The sequence below is a fragment of the Vulpes lagopus genome, chromosome 5 (genome assembly GCF_018345385.1).
Source record: "Vulpes lagopus strain Blue_001 chromosome 5, ASM1834538v1, whole genome shotgun sequence".
Lineage (NCBI taxonomy): Eukaryota > Metazoa > Chordata > Mammalia > Carnivora > Canidae > Vulpes > Vulpes lagopus.
In genome coordinates, this window is record NC_054828.1 from 30227836 (window position 1) to 30253065 (window position 25230).

Sequence of the window (25230 nt, forward strand, 5' to 3'; positions counted from 1 at the left end):
GTAACGGGTAAGAGAAACCTTTTGTTTAAACAGTGGTATAACTCGCCCACCAACGACATTTGGTCCAGCCTCACTAGAGAGAAAATGTGCTTCTGTGTTCTTTAGCGAGAAAAGCTCACTTACTCTTTTCAAATGCTGGTTCCATCTGTTCCTCTATTACTTTTCTGAATAAGTATGACAAGCCAAAGTATTGGGGTTCCATGGTTTGACTCCCCGAAGTTAGCATATTTTCAATGTTTTCTACTGCAACATCTATGTTATTGCTGTAAGACAAAGTAAAATCAACTGTAAAAAAAAAAGTATTTCCTGCAGGCAGTTTTAATATGAGAACTTACTTTGAGATTCACACATACAAATACTTTAGGAAAAAAAGGAAACATATCTATCACTAACCCAATAAAAACCACCATGTAAACTGGGCTCAAAACCACCATGTAAACTGAACTCAATCACAAATAGGTGGCAAAAGCAATCACTAGTTCATGCTACAATAACCGAAGTACGTGCTTATTGTAAAACAATGCTCAGGTGGGCGCCTGGGTGACTCAGTGGTAGAGCATCTGCCTTCAGGTCATGATCCCAGGGTCCTAGGATCAGGTTCCGCACCAGGTTTCCCGAAGAAGCCTGCTTCTCCCCCTGCCTATGTCTGTGTATGTCTGTCTCTCATGAATAAATAAAATCTTAACACACACACACACACACACACACACACACACACACACACACACAAAACACAGAAAACAAAAAACAATGCTCTGGAGATAAGATCAAATGACTACATATGGAAGAATCAGTGACAGTAACTTAAAATAGTTTACCTTAAATATCTAATTTGATTCTGTAGCTCGTTGGGTATAAAATGAAAAGTCTTTTAAGTGCTATAACTTTGGCTTTACGATCTAACAACTACTCCCGACTACATGGGGTGAAGATAATGCGTAATACCTCAGAATTCTTAAAGATGCTGATGATGTCTTCAAATGTCTACTTTCATGTCTATCAACCACAGCCACATCAATTTGTTTTTGTTGGATATCACACATTTGAAAAATAATCAATTTATACTAAAACTCTCAGAAAAAAAAAGTGTCTTTACATTTAAAAAAACAACAAAAAACAATGACATAGCTCCGTGTAACAAGTTATGATAAAAATTATCTGCATGATTATCTTTTTGGTCAAGGTACTCCTGGATCGATACTTTACAGTTATGATATGGTACTCTGCATCCAAATAATCAATTTTATGTTGGAATTCTTACCTAAATATAAAAATTCTCTAATAAAAATGAATACCCTGGTTTTTTAAAATATATTTTAAAAAAAGATTTTATTTTATTTATTTATTCATGAGAAACATACACACACACACACACACACACAGAGAGAGAGGCAGAGGCACAGGCAGGGGGAGAAGCAGGCTCCATGCAAGGAGCTGGAGGTGGGACTCGATCCCGTGTCTCCAGGATCAGGCCCTGGGCTGAAGGCAGTGCTAAAGCTCTGAGCCACCCGGGCTGCCCGAATACCCTATTTTAATACCTTTTTCTTATGGGTTTTAGTGAGATAATTATTTAATAGTGAATAAAAACACATTCTCCACCTCATATAAAATGATGTTTAATATGGTAACATTTTAAAATTCATTCAGATCTTAATTTCCTTGTTCTTCTAACTTAATCACTTTTTTTCTTTTAAAGATTTATTTATTTATTCATAATAGACACACACACACACACACACAGAGAGAGAGAGAGAGAGAGAGAGAGAGAGGCAGAGACACAGGCAGAGGGAGAAGCAGGCTCCATGCAAGGAGCCAGAGAGCCGGATGTGGAACTCGATCCCGGGACTCCAGGATCATGCTCTGAAGCCAAAGGCAGACACTCAACCGCTGAGCTACCCAAGCATCCCATCACATTTTCTTATTAAGGGAAAATTTAAAGTTCTATCTGGGGCAGGTAATAATTTTAAAAGGGAAAAGCAAAACTTCTCCTCCCAAAGAAATGGGAACAAAAAACCCCTGCAAAAACAAACTACGTTTTAATGATCACAAGGCATTAACTGTATATGAGGTTAACTACTAAAGAACACTTAGAAGTATGAAGAGTGTCAATTCCGTAATTACCCCCACGAATCTTCAACTTAAGCAATGTACTTTGCTAGCCAGGCTAATAAAAATGAAGTATTTATTTACTTCTATACAGTGGCAAGTCTCTGCAAAGAATCTAGAGATGGTGTAAGAGAATCCCCTCTAAACACCTCCCTTTTTAAGTGTGTGTTGACAGGAGAGGATGGGTAGGACAGTGGGGAAAACAGAAATGACTATCTTTATTTAACAAGCTTGCATGTCCCTCTGCTTCTGCAGTGTTCTAGTTGAGTGTCACCCTCAAGTGTTGCTGACAATGAAATGAACTCATTTTTCACATCTGTATCAGTGTTTCAACAACCAGGGCCTGGCAAGTATGGATGAAAAAAGTTACCAACCATGGAAGAAAGTTTCATGGATTTACAAATTTGGTAAATGTGGTTCTAAGGTCTCATTCAAAGCTAAAACACATTTTGTAACATATAATTATTCCCTAACAGAAAACAATCAGCAACTGGCATCAATATTTCCTCTGCAGTTGATACAGTTTCTAATAGCCTAAGAATGTTTTTAAAAAGTGGTATTTGAGATAATGCTATCAGTATCCAGTAAAGGAAAAGTTGAAAATACTCACTTCTTTATTTCTGCCAAAGCAATGTTATTGATGAAAACCATATTTGAAAGTCCAATTGAATGTTCAAGTCCATTTACCATCTTCTGAATCTCCTGTATGCTTTCTACATCACCCTTCATGGCACATGCCTGAATGAGGCGGGTCACTGCTACCCTAGAAGGTATCTGCTTCAGATCCAAGGCCATTTTTAGTGTTGTTAGGGCCTCTACAATAGAAGAGCAGGTGACAGAGTTTTTCTTTTATGAATTGTACTAATGCATTTTGAAAACCAGCTTTTAAATACGAGCACCAAATGGCTACCCACAAAAAGCCATGAATAATTTATTCCAGATTACAGAAAATATTAATACTTTATGAGAAACCAAAAACAAATAATGATTTGACTATAAAATATCAGAGAGCAGAGAATTTCTTCTTTAAATCACAGAGAAAATACAAATATTACTGACAGAATGTGGGTTGCCTTCAGAAATAGCATTTAGTGACTAATTTCAAGGAAAATGGCATGTTCAGAAAAATAGAAATCCGAATTTTAAAAATTAAAGAGTCTCCCAAAATATTACAACTTCTACCACATTCATGCTTTCCCAGATTTTATTAGACTCACAGTTTACCTGATTATCAAAATCTTCTAATATCCCAAAGATTCTTCCTTGAAAACAATGTCTCTTTCTAGCCTAAGAGGATCGATTATGCAGCCGTGACCAAACTGGAACATTCAACTTCCACACTAACAAATTCATTTTAGATGACTGAATATTTCATAGATACTTGCTAGCATTCATTTTTCAAAGAAAATAAATATTATAAGATCCCCTTGGATAAAGCCACAGGATTTTTTTTTTAAAGTACCTGGTTATGGATAAATATGGACTATCCTTCTGATTTATGGACTCATATGCCAGTGACGCAAAATCATCACATTAAAGATAAGGTGGTAGACTGGAGGGAAAATGTAATATTTAGCATAACAATCACACTATAGCTACCAAGAAAAACTTCCTGGCTTTTTCAAAATTAAAGCAATGTAACCTAGAAGAAAAACCTAAGACTTAGAAGGCAGCTTCCAAATGAGAACAACCTATCTTCTACAGAAGAATGGGGAAAAGCTAATAATTAAACAGTCTATTTTAAAGTGCTACAGTAAAAAGCATTGAGGGTTTATTACTGAGTAAACAATTTTTAAATACTCTAATCTACAATCTAAACCAGTGATTCTCAGATGGGGAAAAGAGAAAATAGGTAGTTTACATGGCAGATTCATTAAAATTTTATAAATACATATGTATATCTAGGAAACAAAAATGTTATTTTATTTTAGTAATACAATACGATCTGTATTTAAAAAGCTTGATAAAATTTTCTTAACTGGTAGTCATACAGAGATAATCAACTTAAAAAATATTATTTTAACTAAGTATTATCTGCTAGAGAAGAGCTTCTTACCATTGGATCAAAAGAACAAAAATATGAAAATTATAGTGATGACAGTAACTAGCATAAACTGAACATTTTCTACCTTTGCCGAGCATTTACTACATGCAAACACAGCTGTACTCACAACTTCTGAGAGAAATACCAATTTTACAGGTGAGAAACTGAGATAGTTTAAATAATTTGCCCAAGGTCATATTGCTAGACACCAACCCAAGAATCCAACACCCTAGAGCCTGCATCTATGGTTACGTGTGTAAGTGAGAGAGAGGACTGGGACAGTTTATTATTTTACGTCTATCCTAAGGGAGCATGGGAACTTAGAACCTAAATCAAATTCCGTAACAGGACTTGATTTCTATATAGTTTAGGACCTAAGGGGCACCCAAAATGGTACCCACCCCTACTCTTCCCCTTTTCACAGTCACCTTAATTTCCTAATAATGATTATATTGCAAAGGTGCCACAAATCAGCTATTAATATTCCAGAATATCATTTGCTTATAAAATTATATTAATATTAAACTGGCTTTATCTTTGTTTTAGATAGGACTGAGAAAAAGAAACCTGAAAAGGAGAAAAGGATTTTATTTTATTTTAAAATTCATTTATTCATTCATGATAGACACAGAGAGAGAGAGAGAGAGAGAGAGAGAGAGAGAGGCAGAGACACAGGCAGAGGAAGAAGCAGGCTCCATGCCGGGAGCCTGATGCGGGACTCGATCCCGGTACTGCAGCATTGCGCCCTGGGCCAAAGGCAGGTGCTAATCCACTGAGCCACCCAGGGATCCCCGGAGAAAGGGATTTTAAAAACTGGAAGCTCTAGTCAGCCATGGAGCAAGATAAGAAGACAGAGATTGTGCCAACACCATTCCCACCCTTGCCAATGATCACCGTACTCTAACAACAGGTTAGGTGATGGCAAGGCATGGGAGGTGGTATGTGGGAGTGGAGGTGGTAATGTCATGACTCCTGCTCTCAGCCAACTTACAGATGTACTGAATAGCTGAGAAGAATAGATGTGAAATCACATCATAAAGTTTCTTGTAGTTTTCACAGGGCACCAAATATATAAGTGGAAGACAGTAGTCAAGTTAAACAAATTCAGTTCACGTTCGGTTCAAAAATTAACCCCTTGAAATTAAAAAAGTGTCATATCTTTATCTCCATGTTTACAAAAAAATAAGCTTATTTATGTGGGGAGCAAGTTTAACTTTTCAATGTTTTACAATTTTTTACATAAAATATCAACTTAACAAAAAGAGGTTTTTTAAAATAAAAAACAAAATGAAAGCTTTTGAAGTTTTAGTAACAAGCCCTGTCCAAAAGGACTGTCTAGCTTTTGAAGTTTTAGTAACAAGCCCTGTCCAAAAGGACTTCCCCTGGACCTGCCTGGGGAAGGAGTGCTGAAATACAAACTCTGCAAAGAGAGAAATCACATACATACTCAGTCCCAATCAATTAGGAGGACATCTAAAAACCAGGACATTTTAGAATTATAGGCAACATTAAAGTTGCACAATTAGCAACTTCCTCCTCAAGGATGTGAGATTATTTTATAAACATGCAAATCAAGAATAACATCATTATTACAGACCGAGGAAGAAAGGAGGTATCATAGTGAACAGTTAGAGAGCTTTTTCAATGTTGCTTAAAGATTTCCTGCGTGGGTTTTGTTGTACTGGCAACACTATGATTTTAATGGTTTGACTGTACTGACTAAAATTCATATTTAAAGCCCAAGGAGAAAAGATGCTTACCTAAATTTAAGAGAGTCATCGTTTTTTCCCCTTGGGAGTTCACTCATAAGACTTCCAGATCCACAAATACCCTCCACTAAACAAACAGCCCCCTTTCCAGTCTTCCCCAAAATCATCTCTGGAGCTTTCTGGGGTTATCTTCTGAACGTTAATTGAAAAACACTAAACTTCAAACAAACACTGTATTTTATTGCTGTTGGCATTATGAACTATTGAAAAAGTATTAGATTAAGTTTAAAAAATCAATATTATAATCATTTGGTGCACAATCTCACACATTTAACACTCAATTTAACTCATTTGCTATCTCACACACAACCAACACAATATGCAAGAAACAACTGCTGGGAATTGTTTCAGATGCTCTAAAGTATGTTAATTTCCAAAGCAAAATGACTTGTGCTGTGAATTTTAACGCACTTGAAAGCCTGTACTTTCTCTCGTTCTGGAACACAAATTTTGCATGTCTGAAGAGCTGTGATTCATCTTAAGAAAACCCATCTTGTGTTAAATGGAATGGAAACTGGACTAAGTGGTCAAATGACAAGTACATTCATATTCAAGCTGTATTATAAATGCATGTACAGTAATTTACGTCTCTCAGCTACCACAAAAGGCTCTTGATAAGCAGGTAATTTGCTAAATGGACTCCTTTATCCAAGTATTCGAAGGGCGTTACAAGAAAAATCTGCAGAGGCATTAATGTGACGTAAAGGTCAAGCATTGTGACATACCTTTCAAATAATCCCGCCTAACTTGCGTTATGATGAGGAGGCTGTTGGCAGCATCGTTCAGTGTGAAGCCCTTGATGTGGGTCTCAGCGCTAAAAGAAGCAGACATTTAGAAAGGAATTACTGACATGCTTCTGATACGATAATAAATGGTTGAGCACCAAGGTGAAATTATAAAAACTACTGTTCGTATGTTAAAAATATTGCTGCAAAATATCGACCTGGAGACAGCTTTTGTGTTATCCTGTCAATGGTTATAGAAGGATAATTTTTTTTTGCATTCTGACAGATGACAAAGTTGGAAATGAGCAACAAAAGAAACAAAGTACAAGATTTTTTTTAAACAATCGGTTCAGATTCTTGAATGCTGACATATTAGATGATAAAATAACTGCATGCCCTGCATTGTTCTGCTGTATCCTAAGCTGGATACTTTTTCCTCTTTTCTCTACATTCACCATAATTATAAAATGTAAAACTATTCTTTCGGCAACAAAAATGAACATTTATTTTCAGCACTGTATATTTTAAATATAAACGAAAGCATATTACTAACACCATATCATTTGGTTGATTAATTTTCAAATTTCTGTCATCTAGATACATACAGTTTTTAAAGGTGAGCGTACTGCAGAACTAAAACCATTGTTACATTAAAATTAAAAATTTCACACAACCACCTTGTCCCAGCCTTTAGATTTGAAACAAAATCTCCCAACTTTTTAAAGCTCAAGAGCAAAAATCGCTTTACTTCTGACTAAACCCTATGTGATTAAAAACCAACCCTCGGCTGAGATGATTTCTGTTTGTTACACTGTTTGCACATCTCCTATGATGAAATTTCGGCATCCTTAATGCCCCCAGGGTTCATCTCCCGATTAGGAAATCTCCACAGGTCACAAGGAGCAAAAGCAATTGCCACCATTTGCCTTATCAAGCTCAGTGATGATCTTGCTGCCAACAATCTCGGCCTGCCGACATGAACATCTAAGCCGAGCAGATTGAGAGAAAAGCAGGGTCACTGCTAAATTATTCTCGTCAATCCCAAGAAAATCCTCCAAAAACACTGTGACGTGCCCATCCTCTCAGTCAGTCACTTCCAGCCACGGAGATTCACCCCTGCAGTCCCCGACCACAGGATTTTCTTATCCCCCCCAACCAATCCTCTTAATCCCACCAAAGCACCCATTGCTCAGTTTGACTTTTTTCCTTTGTCCCATCTGTCAAAGCTCTTAAGTCAACAACTCGTGCATGAGACTATAAACTGCATAAAATAAAGGATTTACTTTCTCAATCTTTAGCATGATTAAATAAACAGAAGGCACTATTAAAAGTAAGCTCACTTCTTAAGCCAACATTATTACATGTATTATACCATATTTACATGAAAATATTACCTAAATTCATTGAAACCATGCAGTAACAAAATTTCCTTTTAACTGATATCAAGTGTGAACTATCAGCCTTTCAAAAACCTCAAAAACACAGAACATTTTTTTCAATAATCTCCTTCTATCTCAAGAAACTGCCTATTCAATAGAAATACAAAAGTGGGGACTAACAGGAAGTCAGAAACTCTCCCCGCCTCTATTATATACTGAACATCTATATTTTACATATATACAAACTGACCATTCCAAACCAAAATATATTCCAAACTAGCCAAATGAGAAAAAACTACAAAAAGTTACTGGCAAAGATCTCTGTGAACAAAGATCTCTCTCAAACAATAAAAGAAGTTTATACTTCTGACCCATACTTCGGATCTTCCCTTTTATAAGAAAAAAAATCTAGTCCAGAGCTGTCAAATCAAATTTCCCAGATTATGGGAACATTCCTTATCCATGATGTCCAATAAATAGGGTAGTCATTAGCCAGCCACATGTGGCAACAACTGTGATGGAGGAATGGAAATCACAGTTTCCTAAAAATACAGTTTAGTGTTATCAGAGATTTAAAATAGTAATCTCCCTTTCTGCTCTTTGAATAAGCAGTTCCCCTCCCCTTGAAAGAATTCATTGTATCTAAATTTTGAAACATGGGGAAATGTAACTCTAACTAAAAATGAAACAGAGTTGGCTAATTTTTTAAAGGCTGCTGTTACTGTTACTTTTGAGGTTCCATAACTTGTAGGAAATGTTTAAATTACCTTATTGATAAAAATGAAGAACTCTCACTAGAGATCAAGTGAATGCAACACATCAGAGACAGCAAAGGTACAGCAAAAAAAAAAAAAAAGACTGCATTCTTTGGTTCATAGAGAAAACTACTGCTCTTAAGACTGAGTAAGTGGAATCATGCAAGGTAAAATAACAGACTAAAATAACCCCCAAACAACAGATTGCTATCTATGAACTGACAATAACAGTACCAAAATACATGGGGGTGCTGCTACTTGCTACTGTGGCTCATCTGGTCACACCATAATACAATAAAGATGGCCATTAGAAAAAGTAACAATTCTTTTTTACTCAGGGCACTGGAAGAGATGACCTAGTTAGAAGCTTGAACTACCACTTCTGAATTTCCAGCCAAAAGTTACTTTCAAAATAACCCAAGACAAAATTGTTTTAGATTTATTTGAGAGAGACAGTTAGAGAACCCACTTGCATACACATGCTCCTGTGTGTGTGTGTGGGGGGGGGGTGCGGGCGGGGTGGTACAAAGGGAGAGGGAAAGAGAGAATCTCAAGGAGACCCTGTGCTCTGAGCACAAAGCCTGACCTGGGATTTACCCTCGTGTCCCTGAGATCATGACCTGAGCTGAAATCAAGAGTCAGAAGCTCAACAACTGAGCCACCTGGGCACCCCCAAGATAACAATTTTTCATAGTCAGATATAACATTTTTTTGGTTCAAGGGAAAGGATTAGGTACCCTGATTAGGTACCTACAGGCACGGTAAGGCTTTGCATCTAGGATTCTCTTAGGCCCACCCAGCTAGATGTGGAAGGCAGCTGCAAAATACTTCTGAAAGGATAACATAGCTAAGATAGAAATGCCCTCAAGAGTACAGAAAGGCTTCATGAAGATCTAGAGAAGGAGGGAAGGAAAGATCAACCTACATTTTACACATTGTACATATAGGAGAAATAGAAGGGCTGTGCTTGCAAGCATCTTCTAGATCAGTAGCTTTCACACTTGTGTGTGATCAAGATCCAGTCACACACAGTAAGAAAGGTTTCACACTACTTACCAGTGCACATATAAATAAAACTCACAAAACGATCTTTACCACTTGAAGTGCTTCATTCACTATTTTCTCTTCTTTTTAAACAAAATGTTGGTTCTGTCCCATTAAAGAGACAGACTATGGCTCACTGTTTACAACGTCAGTTTGAAAAACCACCATCAGTGAGCCATTTTCTTTTTTTTTTTGAATATTTATTTATTTATTCATGACAGAGAGAGAGAGAGAGAGAGGCGCAGAGACACAGGAGGAGGGAGAAGCAGGCTCCATGCTAGGAGCCTGACGTGGGACTCAATCCCGGGACTCCAGGACTGCGCCCCGGGCCAAAGGCAGGCACCAAACTGCTGAGCCACCCAGGGATCCCAGTGAGCCATTTTCGATGAAAGGAATGCATGCTGCATGAATGCTCTAGGATGAGGCAAGAAGAGGGTTAAGCCTCTATTTCTAAATCTTATCCTCTGAAAAATTTCTATTTTGTGTGTTTTAAAATATACTTAACATGCACTACATTAGTACAATGCACTATTAATGGTATATGATCAAAATGTTTATGACATGTGATCACTGAATCACTTGGGTGGTTAGTAAAATGCAGATTCCTGGGCCCACACCAGATCAAATGAATCAGAACCTTTGGGATGGGCTGTGGGGGATCTTTTCATGCTAACAGAATGTGAGGTTCACCATTCTAAAACAAGCCCAATAAAAATGAAAACAAAAACAAATGATAATCTGTATTTTGGGTAAGTATTTCAGAGATTCCTGTTACCATCCTCAGAATTAAAATTTTTAAATACACTTTCCTTCTATGCTTCTGTCCCTTCACTTAATCACAGCCAGTTCTCAACATAAAATGCTCCTTTCTGTTCTCTGCCCCTGCTCCTCCCAAATCACTGTTGCTTCAGAATGCTGCTGATTACATGGGCAGTATTAGGATAGAGTTTAGGTAATAATTTTCTGAGAAAAGTAATTTTAGGAAAAACACCCACCCCCTTCCAATGATTACAGATGATGGTATACTGTTCAATGTCAAATTTTCCAAGTGACTAATTGAGCATGTCTTGAGTATTCTAGAGATACGTAATTTAATTAGCAACTGAGTAAAAACACACAAATGAGATATAGAATACATTAAAGACTTGAACTTTTAAAAAGTGTTAGTGAGAGTGTAGTTGACATGATATACCAATGATGATTCAAGACTGTGTGTGTGTGTGTGTGTGTGTGTATATACATACATACATAGTGGGGATATGTGTATATATATATATACACACACACATATTGTGCTTGTATATAGATATATCTACACATCTATATACACGTGTATGTATGTATTTCCACAGACAAGTGCAGTCATATACACTTTTCAAAGTAACGAAACACAGTAAATATGACCCTATGGTACACAGCTTTAACATAACAATAGCATTAACACCAGATTTTCCAGCAAACTGCAAGAATGGCAAGCATCCATTTTCTATGCAACCATTCTAATATTTCAAAAGTAATGTGACTTAAAAATATTGAAGGCCAAAGTTGAGCCAAGAGAGATTATTTCAGAACTTGCAATACACTAGGAAAAGGCTGACCTCTGCCACTGAAAATAAGGCTACTGACTCATCATCAGGACAGGTCTCCATTCCAGAGCAGGTCAGTGATCTGCTCCCTTCTAGACCTTTTCTGGTTAATAACTCAACTTTTCATGATAACTCCTTGGGGATAAGACGACAGAGTCCGTTAACTAACACACCAGGTAAGAAAATTTTATTCTTATTCTGGTTAATTTTACTCTAATGAACTGGCAAGAGAGACAAAACCTCTAACACCACCACCCAACTTTTTTTTAAAAATCCAAAATCAAACAAAAAAACACAACAGAAGTATAAAAGGCATTTAAAATTTGAGCACCTATATTTTCTCTTCTTCACTCTATGTCCTTTAACACCTAGAAGGGTTACATCTTTACATCTGTGGTGTAAATCTTATTATCATCCACTCACCACATAGAAGAAATGAAGCTCACAGATGGGAGGTAATTTCCCCAATAGAGATTTCAAGTAAGATTGAAACCCTACCTAAATTCAAAGCCCTTCGGCATTTTCGTTATATCAGGCTCCTTCTACCACAAAAGGCTCACGGATGTAACTGCTGAACAAGAAACAGTATGATAAAGGAAAAAAATTATTTTTCTCTATAAGGGCTTCATAAATAAGTGGTGAGCTTATATTAGGAAAAGAAAATGTACTACACTTTGCAGGGCCAGTAATTTTATTTTCTATCTTTTGTAAAAAATAAAAACAAAACCCCCATGAAATTAGAAAATCATTTCATAGGATTTTTGTGTGTGGTTGAGGATATTCAAGCAGCTGCTACTACAACAAATCATTAGGAAAATCCAAGTGATAGCTGATACATTTTTTAAGCGACAAGTTTAATAAATGGACTCTTACAATTCTTTTTTTTTTTTTTTTTTATGGATTTTAGTTATTCATGAGAGACAGAGAGAACGTAGCAGAGACATAGGCAGAGAAAAAAGCAGGCTCCCTGCAATGTGGGACTCGATGCCAGACCCTGGGATCATGCCCGGACATTCAACCGCTGAGCCGCCCAGGTGTCCCAATACTCACAATTCTTTCACTTGCACTGCTTCTACCAAACTATCCTTCTCCAATAGTAATTTTATAAGACTGCTGTAAGTTTCACTGTCCAACACAATGTTTTGCTTTTGTGCTTTCAGGAAAATAGTATGTGCATCTGTGAAGGAAAAAAAAGATGATGTTATTCTGAAATGTCAAAAGGGAGGGAAAATACCCTAGAGCGAAGCTCCAAAGCCACATATGCATTTGTTTTCATGTTCACCCACCATACCACTTCTACAGAAACACACACTGAACAAAAGAACAGATGTGGTCACCCTTCTCATCTTTATAAAAACAAAGTCACAGTATGGGACGTGCTACTTAAGCCACATGGCTGGTACCTGAAAGGACTTCCTTTTAAAATTACTTTTTATACTAGCTCTCTGAAGTCAATAAATTATTTTCAAGCCAATAAAAATGAGAAATAACTCTTCTGAATTGGTTTGTCAAAAGATGATACCGGTTTCAAAATAAATTGCAAAATACGTGTTAAGGTCCAAATAAACCAGAAGTATAATTTAGATTGAGGGGAGCAAAAGATGCATTTTAAAGCAATCTTTAATCTATAAGTGGGTGGTTACAATGGTTAACATTTCAACACAATAGCATTAAAGTGAATATAGCCTATAATTCTAAAATTAGGAGATCAAATTATTTGGCTACGACAGGACTTATACAAAAACATACAATTTTCAAATATACAGGTATCTAACAAGTAAACTAAGCAACATTTGTTTGACTGATTAACAGTTTTATTTCACTTGTTCACAATAACTGTCAGTGAATGAAAAGATGTTACCAAAAGAGAAGTAACTACACTTTTCAGTCACTTACTTTTCTGAAATAAAATTGCTTGGCTATAAACATCCAACTGAAACTATAATCCACTCTCTGGTGTGTATAAACAAATCAAAAAAGAGATGGGGCACCAGTGAACTATCACGTATGACCTTCGATGGGTATAAAGCTCAATGTAAGGAAATATAGTACACACAACTAGGAGTGAACATGGTATTAATGCTCAGAACATTCTGAACTACTTTAGAGGTTTCTGAACAAGTAGACATGATATTTCTATTTCAAAGTTAGGGCAGTTTGCAAGAGCCCTTCAATTAAAGAAGTGACAATGTCAAAAACATTCTTTCATGCTAAATTCAGAGAAAACTAAAGAGAAAAGGTATGACAGCAATACTTGCATCTTAACCAAGGAAAACAGATAAAATCTATCATTCAGTAATTATTGTCTACTACCCAATAAGCATAGTTTGCTCAATAAATTGTAAGTATAATTAGAATACTTAATATTAACATAATAATCTAGAAAATATCACTAGTTGTTTTCTAAAATTGTAGTTTTTTAAAAAGATTTATTTATTTGAGGAAAGGAGAGCAGGAGCAATGTGCACGCACATGTGAATAAGGGGAGAGGCAGAGGGAGAGAGAAACTCAAGTAGACTGCACTCTGAGTATGGAGCCCCACATGGGGCTAAATCTCACAACCCCAACATCACAACCTTGGCTGAAAACAAGAGTGGAATGTTTAACTAGCTGAGCCACCCTGGCACCTCTAAAATTGTAGTCTTTGTATGAATTGATATGACTCTGTTTATTATTCTCTATTAGTTGGAAAAAGAAAGAAAAAGGCCATCACTATAATAATGCCCCACACTCATTCACCACAAGTTTCTGGTGTGAAAGTCAGTAAGTATATCCTAAATTACCAGAAATTCGATAAAGCAAGCGATGCATTTCCAAAGTACTTATATTCTGCTAAGCATTTAAAACCTGAGATATACACAAAAGTAACTAAAAACTCTGAGGAACTAATAGGATAAATACACATTATATATTAAAACTAGAACAGGGGTACATTTATAATAAATACCGTATTATATTTATTTAGTTAACTGGTTAAGCATTTGTCTTAAATAAAAACAATTTTTACAAAGTCAATATACAAAGGCATTCTAGAGCCTTCAAAACAGTTAATTGTATTTTATATTCATTTCAGTCAAATCAGAATTTCACTAATACACTCAAATAGTAATGATGGTCATAATTAATTTTAGATTTAGGTTAAGCATATTGATGTTGAAAAACTCAAGGGTGTATACACTAAATATGCTGCAAAGGAAAATGACCCAAAGGATAAAGTTACTCTTCATGACTGAGAAAGCATAAGAGCTTATTTTTTTACCTCGTAGTAGAATTTTCGATAAAAGGTAGGCCTATCTTAGTTTTTATTATAAAAGATGTTAAATGCACAGAAAAATATAAAGAATGGTATAATGGACCCTTCTATATACCCATCACCTTCATCTTACAATTATCATTATCATTTTGCCAGATTTGCTTTATCTTTGTTCCTTATGGCTTAGCTATTTTAAAATAAATTATAGATATCTTGAATTTCTTTGAATCTCTCTGTACTTCATTATAGATCTCAAAATTTAGCGACACAAAATTTAACCATCATTAAGTGGTGCCTATTACCACCACTTAATACCACTATCGTATAACAAAAATGAGATACGGGCACCTGGGTGACTCAGTCAGAAGAGCATGAGATTCTTGATCTCAGGGTCATGTGTTCAAGCCCCACACTGGGTATAGAGATACTAAAAAAAGAAACAAACTTTTTTAAAAAGGGTGGGATAATTCCATAATATTATCTACTACTCGTTGATAATTAAGTTTTTCCAACTATCCCAAAATGTTCTTGTTATTTAAAGAACAAAAGAAAATAATTAGTATGTATAAGTTCCATCTCCTTCCGAGAACACTACTAATTTGTTAGAAGGACTTAGATGCCATGTTGCTATTAGAAGACCCCACAATATGGATTTACCTTTGCTTTTCTTTTGTCTGCAGGCCTTCAATAGATCTTTCTGGATATTAATTTCTGCATGTGAGGGTGAAGGATTCACGGAGTGCTTTTCATCCTCATACCACAACTTAAAGACAAAAGTTATTCGGTTAAACAAACAACAAAAAAAAACTGGTATACAGATTGATCTTTTTAGTATAAAACTGGGGCTAAACTATGCCCTGTAGTTCTACTGACAATGAAACCTGTTATGCTTACAGTTAAAAACAAATTACCTCAGGTACATCAAATGGAACCTCCTGATTACTGTTTCGAAGGATTTCTGCTAATAATCTTAATGTCTTTGTACGTGGAATAATATTTTCTTCTTGCATTTTATTCCACACACCATCAGCTCTTTGCCAGTCACCATTTACTTCTGTAAAATTTGAGTAAGCAGAAATTAATGAACATCCTAAGAAGAATTCATAAAAATGTTTAGTATTTTTTCCTATAACAGGTTGAAGTAAGCATTATTCCAAATATTGCTTCCAGGGAAAGAGCAGGATAACTGTGGGCCAAAGGTGAAAAGACTTTTCTGTATACTTTTTGACTTTTCAACAATGGAAACTCCTTACCTATTAGAAAACAAAAATAAAAAAAAATAAAAAAAAATAAAACAAGAATCCACAGCCCCCTTTACTACACTTTGAAAATCATGTTAATAAAAAGTCTGTCTTTTTAAAGTAACTGAGAAGTTGCCCATTGCTGAAATCAAAATCAGAAACAGATAGCAATTCAACTATGCCCACCAGACTTTGGAAAGATGATGGATACATATATACGGTATAATACATAGCTGGAGGTCTAAAGTGATTGGAAGAGCAAAAATTTATGATTTTCTTAAAAAATATCAAATCAACAAAAACAAATCCATTTCATTTAGTAGAATAAGAATAATTCTGTCTTTTCTGCTGACTTGAAGAATGTCTAGGACACCGTGTGATAGATTTTTTTATATCCCAAAAATAATGCCAACAGACTAAGTAAGTATTATAGGGCAAGGGAAGTTTATTGGAAGGAAACAGGAAGATTCCTTCACTGAAAAATCAAGTTCCTTTTATGTGGTAACTTGATCTTTGCAAACAGCAAAAATTTAATAATTAAGACTTTATTTTTAAACATTCTGATAGGTTTTGAAAACAGAAAAAGGCAAGTCATTTAATAAACTTTTGCTTATGAAGAACTAGAGCAAAATATGAAAAATATCATGACAATAAGTTCAATACAACTATTAAGCACAAAGAAATACTGCTTTAAGTGTGTTTTTTAAAATGTTCAAATATGAAGAGTATTCTCATTGTGTATAGTCAGTTCTAGGAAGGGGGCTGTGTTAGAACACAAATGTTCCAGAAAACATACATAAATGTATTTCTCAAAAATACAAAAATACTAAAAGAGATGGGATTTTCCTAGATTCTCTCCACACTTGTCCAACTGAAAAAGCTAATGGCTCCTGGAAGTAAAAAAATTCAAAGAACAAAAATAAAACACATTCATGTTCTTTTAGAAATCTGCAACAAAGAAAAAGAAAAAGATAATAGTAAGAAAATTTCCCCGGGTCATATACAGATTGCATTGGTTTTGTATATACTTTGATAATAAAATCATTCACGTATAAACCCCTTAAATTTATAATCTATTTTCAAAACAAGACTCTCATAAACTAATTATGCTTTTCTTTCATTAAAATGTTCTCATGTAATGTATAATTCAAGAGTAATTTCTCAAGTATGTGAGTATATAAAACTAATTGGATTAAATAAATGAAAAACAAAACCCAAGCTCCAGCATCTGTAATTCTGGAGAAGAGAAAGGTAGAACACTTCTGTCCCCTGCCAAAGAGTATACCTGGGGACTATGGAAGACACAGGGAAGGTTTCTAAGAACTGGTATCAGCTCTGCTATGATGCTTTTTAGAGAATCATTTTTAAGATAACATAACTATTCCAAACACTGAAGAGAAGGTGGGTGGAGGATGTACAACTCTTGTGTCTTCAATTGTAACAACTCTAGGAAAGTAATTTTCTTCTTCTAGAAAAGGCACAAGTATATGAAAGCTTCTACTTTAGGAGGACAAGATGTTACAAAGATGCACCTTTAATTAAAACGGACTAGCAAAAACAAAAATAAAATAAAATAAAATAAAATAAAATAAAATAAAATAAAATGGACTAGCAACTTATACAAGGAAGTATTTCAAAATATATGAAAATTAAATTATATATATATATATAGCATAAAACAACAACTCAGTCACTTATATTTACACACACATCGATACAAAACAGACATACATAAAACACCCACTTTTTTTTGTTTCAAGGGAAAAAACTTCTTGTAAATATACCTGGATCACAAAATACATAATAAAAATTTGAGATAATCCAACTATTCAGTGTGCTAACATCTGTACCTGTGTGAAATCCTAACAAAGGCACAAGGAAGGTCATATCTTTCTGCCATAATATCCCTTTGGGGCTTAAAATTCCTTCTACCAAGATAAAAATTCTACTTGTTACCTGGAGAATCAAACAGCCATAAATCTGAGCTGTGACCAAGGACTGGATGCTCTGCTTCTCAATCTCATCATCACATTTCTGGAACTCACGGTTCCCCTTCTTTAAAGAACAAGAGGGCTGACTACTAACTAATCTCTCAGAACTGTTAAGTTATACAACTAATGATTTTAGAGACTACTAGTGAGTTTACAAGAATACAAATAGTTGTGGGGCTGTAATTTATGGCTATATGACCAGTGAATAACAACAGTTGGCACTGCATACACAGTCTGTATGGTATTGAACTAAGAGACGAAAATTTCTAGTTCAGGGTTTTAATTATAAAGTCGGTAAGTTTTCTTTTTTTAGATTTTTTAAAAAATTTATTCAGAGAGAGAGAGTGTGTGTGTGAGAGAGAGAGAGTGTGTGTGTGTGTGTGTGTGTGTGTGTGAGAGAGAGAGAGAGAGAGAGAGAGAGAGGCAGAGGGAGAAGCAGGCTCCATGCAGGGAGCCCAAAGCGGGACTTGATCCCGGGTCTCCAGGATCACACCCCGGGCTGCAGGCAGTGCTAAACCACTGCGCCACCGGGGCTGCCCTAAAGTGGCAAGTTTTTACAAATTACTGATTGAATAGGGCAATTTCTGAATTATGGTCTGATTATGGTCTCTAAATAACCTTCCCTTTAAAACAAGGACTCCAGGTCTGGAATAGAGATTATGCTACACAAGCCTGGATAGTCCTGTTTTGCATGAAAACAAGCAAAGACTAGAGAAATGCATCAAATGACACAGGAGCCTATGTAAAGGAGTCCCCACTGGTCAAAGATGGAACAATCTGAGCACCTACAAGAATAATGGTCACAAAAATAAAAGGATAATGGTTACAATAAACTGAAACACAAATATATTAAAATACATAATGAACTCACAAAGTAAAAAAAAAAAAAAAAAATCAATGGTCAACTTTAGAAGTTCCAAGGGCACCAGCACTTAAAGTTGGTAATTAAAGAAAGAAAAGGCATTGATCTCTCCCTGGGGATTTATTTCATGTTAAGTAAAAAAGGAAGCTATAAAACTTAGAGTATGAAACAAGTAGTGTATAAAACAATCAAAATAACGTATATATGTAAAATGGATAATGGTTAGAAATACAAGAAATAACTGGAAATATGGCCAACTGACAAGTTACTTCTGAATGGATAGGCAATTTGACATTTCCACTTTTGATTCTATACTATTGCTTGAATCTTTAGTAATTTGGAATATACTCATATATTACTTGTATAATAATGAGGAACCCACCGTCTGAAAAGAAATGTCAATGGCCATAAGTACTTGAAAAAAAAAATAGCACATAAGTAACTTCTCAGGTAGAATAAACGCCAAAGTCATAAATGTTGGATCTTTAAAAACAGATGTGAAAAAATTTTAAGGCAAAATTTCAAACCTAAAGTTGTTTTTATTTTCCAATAATGTGTACAAATAATAAACTGTTTAATATATATAAAAAGAAACTGAAGTGTTTAGAATACAATAAAATGTTCAGTAAGAAGGTAAAAATATTGTAATCTCTCTTTCTATATATATATTTTTAAGGTTTTATTTATTTATTCATGAGAGACACAAAGAGAGAGGCAGAGAGAGAAGCAGGCTCCACGCCAGAAGCCCGATGCGGGACCTGATCCCTGGACCCCAGGATTACGCCCTGGGCCGAAGGCAGGTGCTAAACCGCTGAGCCACCCAGGGATGCCCCCAGTATAATATATTCTTTATGCAGGAGAAGTGGTTGCTTCATTCATGTAATGTTATAGGTCTTAGGAACTAATTTTGCAAGACTATCACAATGAAAGGTCAAAGTATATTAGAAAAGATAGAAAAACAGTTTGAATTGTGACAGATTCTATGTCTTACTAGACTATGGTTATATGAATGTTGACTATCATAAAGCACTGGCACTGAGCAATGTGTATCTTTGTTTTGTGCTTGTTTCTGTAGTATGTTGTGATTCACAACAACATTAAGTATGGGTGTTGACGTACCATTTTAAAACAAAGGAAAAAATGCTCTTCAACAAATACCCCAAATAATTAGGCCAACTTCTTTCAAGAACTAAAATAATATCCTGAGAAAGAATGAGCTCATAACAAGTTCCAGTAGGCCACACAAATTATTTTCTCAGAAATCCACAATCCAAAATATGGATTTTTCAAGTACAATAGGACCACATTTCATTTATCATTCTACATATGTTCCTTTTCAAATGAATTGAGTCCATGGTGCTTTACAAACTATTTAACATGTTTCAGCAGTGATACAAGGGCAAAATGGAAGAGAAGGCCAAAAAGGAGAGCTTGTTTGTTCCTCAGAAAGGAGAGGATTAAGGTTACCACAACCACATTGCCTATTTACAGTGCTACAAAAAAGGTAGGAGTATATAAACTGGTTTAGAAAATATACTTCGTGAAAATGATTCTTCTGACTTCCAGCCTTAGAAGAGGTCACCCTCACTTCACAGGGCGATTCAGACCACTGGCTAAAATACAGAGCAACAAACTGGAGGAAGGTGTCCAACAAGAGCAAAGAGAAGGGATTAAGGAGAAAGAAATGGTAATAAGCCTCAGAGACTGCTTACTCCTAAAGGAAATTTTAAGATGAACTTAGTTCTTTTTCTTTTCTTTCTTTTTAAAAAAAAAAAACCACAGCAAAAGGTCATCTGCATAGGAAAAAGACGTTTAGGGCAGCCTGGGTGGCTCAGCGGTTTAGCGCCGCCTTCAGGTTTAGTGCCGCCTTCAGCCCAGGGCATGATCCTGGAGACCTGAAATCGAGTCCCACATCGGGCTCCCTGCATGGAGCCTGCTTCTCCCTCTGCCTGTGTCTCTGCCTCTCTCTGTGTATCTCTCATGAATAAATAAATAAAAATTAAAAAAAAAAAAAAGACATTTGTGAGGCTGGCCACCTCCACCTTCCCTGGACTACCACTGAATGTCGTCGATTCTTCTGGGTATTCTTTCATTCCATATTGTTAGTCTTGGTTAAAGGCCAAACTGCACAGAGCACTACCTTTTTATCTGCGGTGTCCTCCTCATTATCCAGCATAATTAGGAATAATGGTTTTCTGTAGGGACTATTTTAACTGCTGAGACTCACTTGAATACATAAATTCAAGGTTTTTTTTTTTTAAAAAAAATTGGTATAAAATTAGAATTTAAGCATGAAATAGTTCCTCAAAAGGGAGAAAGGCACGGGGAAAGGAAAGAATTACCTTTATATAATTACAAGTTATAACCCGCCAATTAAAGACTAAATACCTAAAATGTAACTTTTCTAGTTGTATATATTCAATAACAATCTCAGTATTATATGCCAGAATTTGACCTTTCAGAATTTGACCTTTCAACCCAAAAAATATTGAATTTTAAGAGGTTTTTTTTTTTAAGGTTTTATTTATTCATGAGAGACACAGAGAAAAAGGGAGAGACATAGGTAGAGGGAGAAGCAGGCTCCCTGCAGGGAGCCCGATACAGGACTCGATCCTAGGACCCTGGGATCATGACCTGAGCCAAAGACAGATGCTCAACCACTAAGGCACCCAGGTGCCCTGAATTTTAAGAGTTTTCAGAATTACATAGCGAAGTATATAGTTCAATGCAAAAAGCAACTGAAATAGAAATTTTACAGCAAGTGTTACTTATACCATCAAAATGGAAGATAAAGCTTCTAATGATATTAAATACAAATTCAAAAAGACAAATGAGTTAAGTTATTCACTGCTCTCTATGTGTGCTGAAGGAAAATTTCCCAAAGAAAAAGAAAATAATCTAGATCAAATATCTACAAAGCAAGGAAAGAAAGAAAGGTCATTGACTCTTCAAAGTGTCGTTCCTCTCCACCCAAATACCCTAAAAGAGATTGAAAAGTGCCCAAATGTATAAACTGGAATTGACATACCAGAGTATTGTTTGGTATTAGAGATCAAGCAAGAGTTTCAGAACACAAATACAAATCCAGCCGAAGGAAACAACTAAGGGTGTGAACAAAGATTAAGTAAGGTACAAAGATGGCTAATGCAGCACTGTTTTATAATGTGGGAAATAGAATTCTAGTCACATAAGATTGGCTGGGTAAATTCTAGTATAGCCATTCAATGTAGTCTTTTATAGGTAATCTAAGAAAATATTTATAATATAAAATCAATCAAAACTATATAACAATATAAACTTAAAAAAATTTTTTTTTAAGATTTTATTTATTCATAGAGACAAGAGAGAGAGGGGGAGAGACACAGGCAGAGGGAAAAGCAGGCTCCATACGGGAAGTCTGACATGGGACTCGATCCAGGGTCTCCAGGATCACACCTAAGACTGCAGGCGGCGCTAAACCGCTGCGCCACCTGGGCTGCCCTAAAAATATTTTAGTAATGAGTCTGTGTATCAACATGCATTTTTCTGGCAAAATATCTTATACACATAAACATGTTAGTGATCACGTGATTTATAGGAGTGACTGGTAAATCTATTAGAGAACTTAAATAAAAAGAAAGAAAAAAATTAGTCTCTCCTCAAAAAGTCCTATTAAATTCTGTGGCCCTGATGAAGTTTTTTCTCACGTTTTCATTACTGCAATAAGACTGTCAGAAATTATGGAAACTGTATGGTGTCGAGTGATACAATATAATATTCTGTGATAAAATTCAATCTGGCCTCTACGTAAGTGTCTGTTGAAGACCACACATGTGACAATCACTATACCTTTCTGATACTCTTTTATTGCACCTGCTCTCAATAGAATAAATATCTCAAGATGAAAACATGAAGAATAGTCAGATTACTTACTATACAGTTTTAGCAGACTGTAGTACAGCTGGTCTCTATCACACTCAAACAGCTTCTGTGTCAGCTCCACTAATTTTTCTAGAACTTCAACCTTAAAAATAAGATTAATAGATGGATCTAGACTGTGTAAAGGACATATTTTATAGCTGACAAATCTTGGTTTAATAATACTTCAAAAAAAAAAAAAAAAAAAAAAACAAAAAAAAAAAAAAAAAAAAAAAAATAATACTTCAAATAAGCTTTACCCAAAGGGCAGATTAACTTCATTTTCAACAGTTAAAGAGCTGAGCACAATAATGTGAATGTATCTTAACGTCACTGAAATGATCATTTAAAAAATGGTTAAAATGATAAATTTTGTTATATATGTAGTTTGTCACAATTAAAAACAATATTTTGAAGTTAAAAAGCTTAAGGACTTTGTAATCAAGAACAAAACATGAATAATCATCTGGTTGCGGGAAGCTCTATGAAGATGCATTTTGAAGAATTCAGAGATATCTGGAGTAGAGGATTCAGTGAGTAGTACATCCTCTATTTATTAATAAGACTACTCCTCCACACGCAGGTGTTATATTCCTCTTTCCCTGTGGTTTTCACTTGGCAGGATAGGAGTATCTACACACTGGTAGAGACGGGAAGTAGAAATTCCATTGGGCTACCTTCAAGTGACTCCCCTAGTCACTAAAAACTGAAGCAGACTTAAACTGCAAAGGAAACCAGATTAGCTTGCTCAAGCCAACAACTAGGATAAAGCAAGCTAAAATCTTTGGGGGCCAAATTAAAATTTTTAGGGATTCTACTGCAACTCAGGATCAAGAATTAACCTACTGCTTATTTGGAAAACCACCAAAATTATGCTACTTCCATTAATAATGTTTTATATCTCTAAATCCCCAAATGCTCATATGACATATAGGATACTTGCTCTCCACTCAGTTTCACGTGCTTGAAACCAGAAATTAAACACAAACCTGATTAGTTGAAATACATTTATCACAAAACCACTGGAGTCTTGTAGATCGAGCTCTAATGCCTGGAGTCTGTAAAATAAAATAATCATATAGCACATGAGGTAAAGGTTTAGCTTAAATGTTAATTTTCCCTAAAGACAAATAGTTTTCCTTCTAATGAATCTACTGCGTCCTTCCAAAATACTATATAAAAGAAACCTGTAACTTAATATCACAGTTATCAAAGACTTTTAGGATTAAAACAGAGCATAAATAGTAGCCTACATTAGTAACCAATATCTAGAAGATTTGAGTTACGTCAAAATGTTGTTTTGCAGGTCAATTTCCATTCCATAAATCTTTAAATATTAAAATGGTTAAACTTTCTTTAGTTCAAAAGGAAATCTTGACTCCATGAACTAAATCCACTCCAAAAGATGTCAAATTAAACACACACACACACACACACACACTTTAGAGATCCCTAAAGGTTCAGGAAGCAAAAAATATTAATGTTACACAAATTTATTAATCATCATCACAATAAACCAATGGCTTTTACTTTAAAAGAAACATACTTTGTAAAATTTAGTGATAAAAAGTATTCTGAATACCACAAATGCTTGCCTACTGTCTAAATGTTTAAAGAGCTAGGTACTCCAAATAAGCTAAGCACTTTAAATTAGTTCATAGTCTTAATTTATTTCAATTACTGAGATATATGTTATATTCTCAATCAGAAATTCTAGGGTTTTAGTCAATAACTCTGGCTTCAAAGCACTTATTTTATAATACTGGATCCTGGAATAAAAGGCAAACTAATTCACACATAATTCCAAGGATTTGTCACTCTAACTATAGTATTTTCATCATGTGTAAGAGGGCTTCCCCATTAAATACTACATTTCAATCACAGCATTATGATAAGAAAACTACATGCTCATTAGCCCTGGCTGCTCCAGTCTAGAGGAGGTACCTCCACTGATTTCTCCACTCAGCTTCGTTGACTAAACCAGGGATCCCTCAAAGCTGATCGCTTACTTATAAGTCTTCATTTTTTTATTCCTTAAAATATTATTGTACAATGTTCAATTAAGAACTGAAGCAGACACTAACATCTTAGGTTTGGTACAATAACAGACAAACTGGTACGCTAGAAGTTATAAAAGTGTTCTCATTCTAACTGTGCAAGTAAGAATGTACATTTTGGGATACAAGAAATAAATGCTGGAATAGACCAAATGCTTTTCTCACATATCATTAATACATAACATTTGCTCTACAATTTCTACTCAAAGATTTTTCTCACATTACCTCTTTGGTTTCACATGCATTACACAGAAAATGAAACCAATAATAATGAAACCAAATGAAAGCAAACATGTACAAGAAGCCCTTGCAAAAATGCTGGATAGTCCTCTTTAGAAGAAGGCAAAATGCAAGGACCACATTCACTTGTAACTTCAATGTTACTGCTGATCCAAATAGCACAACTTTTATGGTAAACTCTTCCTTTTTGTGGCTGATTAATCCGCCTGTCATTGGCAGGACAACTGACTTATTCCACAGATATTCCTACGTTTCATTTTGAAATTGAGAACTGTTTTCAC

The 25230-nt window shown here is 35.3% G+C and overlaps 1 protein-coding gene across 1 annotated transcript in view; it reads right to left on the reverse strand.

Annotated features, from left to right (window-relative positions):
- The window catches only part of LRPPRC (leucine rich pentatricopeptide repeat containing), a 107466-nt gene that overhangs the window by 9025 nt on the left and 73211 nt on the right, over window positions 1-25230 (reverse strand). The window contains exons 26-33 of the mRNA XM_041754653.1: window positions 23642-23710; window positions 22668-22758; window positions 15573-15715; window positions 15319-15424; window positions 12459-12585; window positions 6645-6733; window positions 2717-2921; window positions 124-263 (exon numbers count right to left, since the gene is read on the reverse strand). Coding sequence (XP_041610587.1) covers window positions 124-263; window positions 2717-2921; window positions 6645-6733; window positions 12459-12585; window positions 15319-15424; window positions 15573-15715; window positions 22668-22758; window positions 23642-23710 — 970 coding nt within the window. The remainder of the gene's footprint in view (window positions 1-123; window positions 264-2716; window positions 2922-6644; window positions 6734-12458; window positions 12586-15318; window positions 15425-15572; window positions 15716-22667; window positions 22759-23641; window positions 23711-25230) is intronic.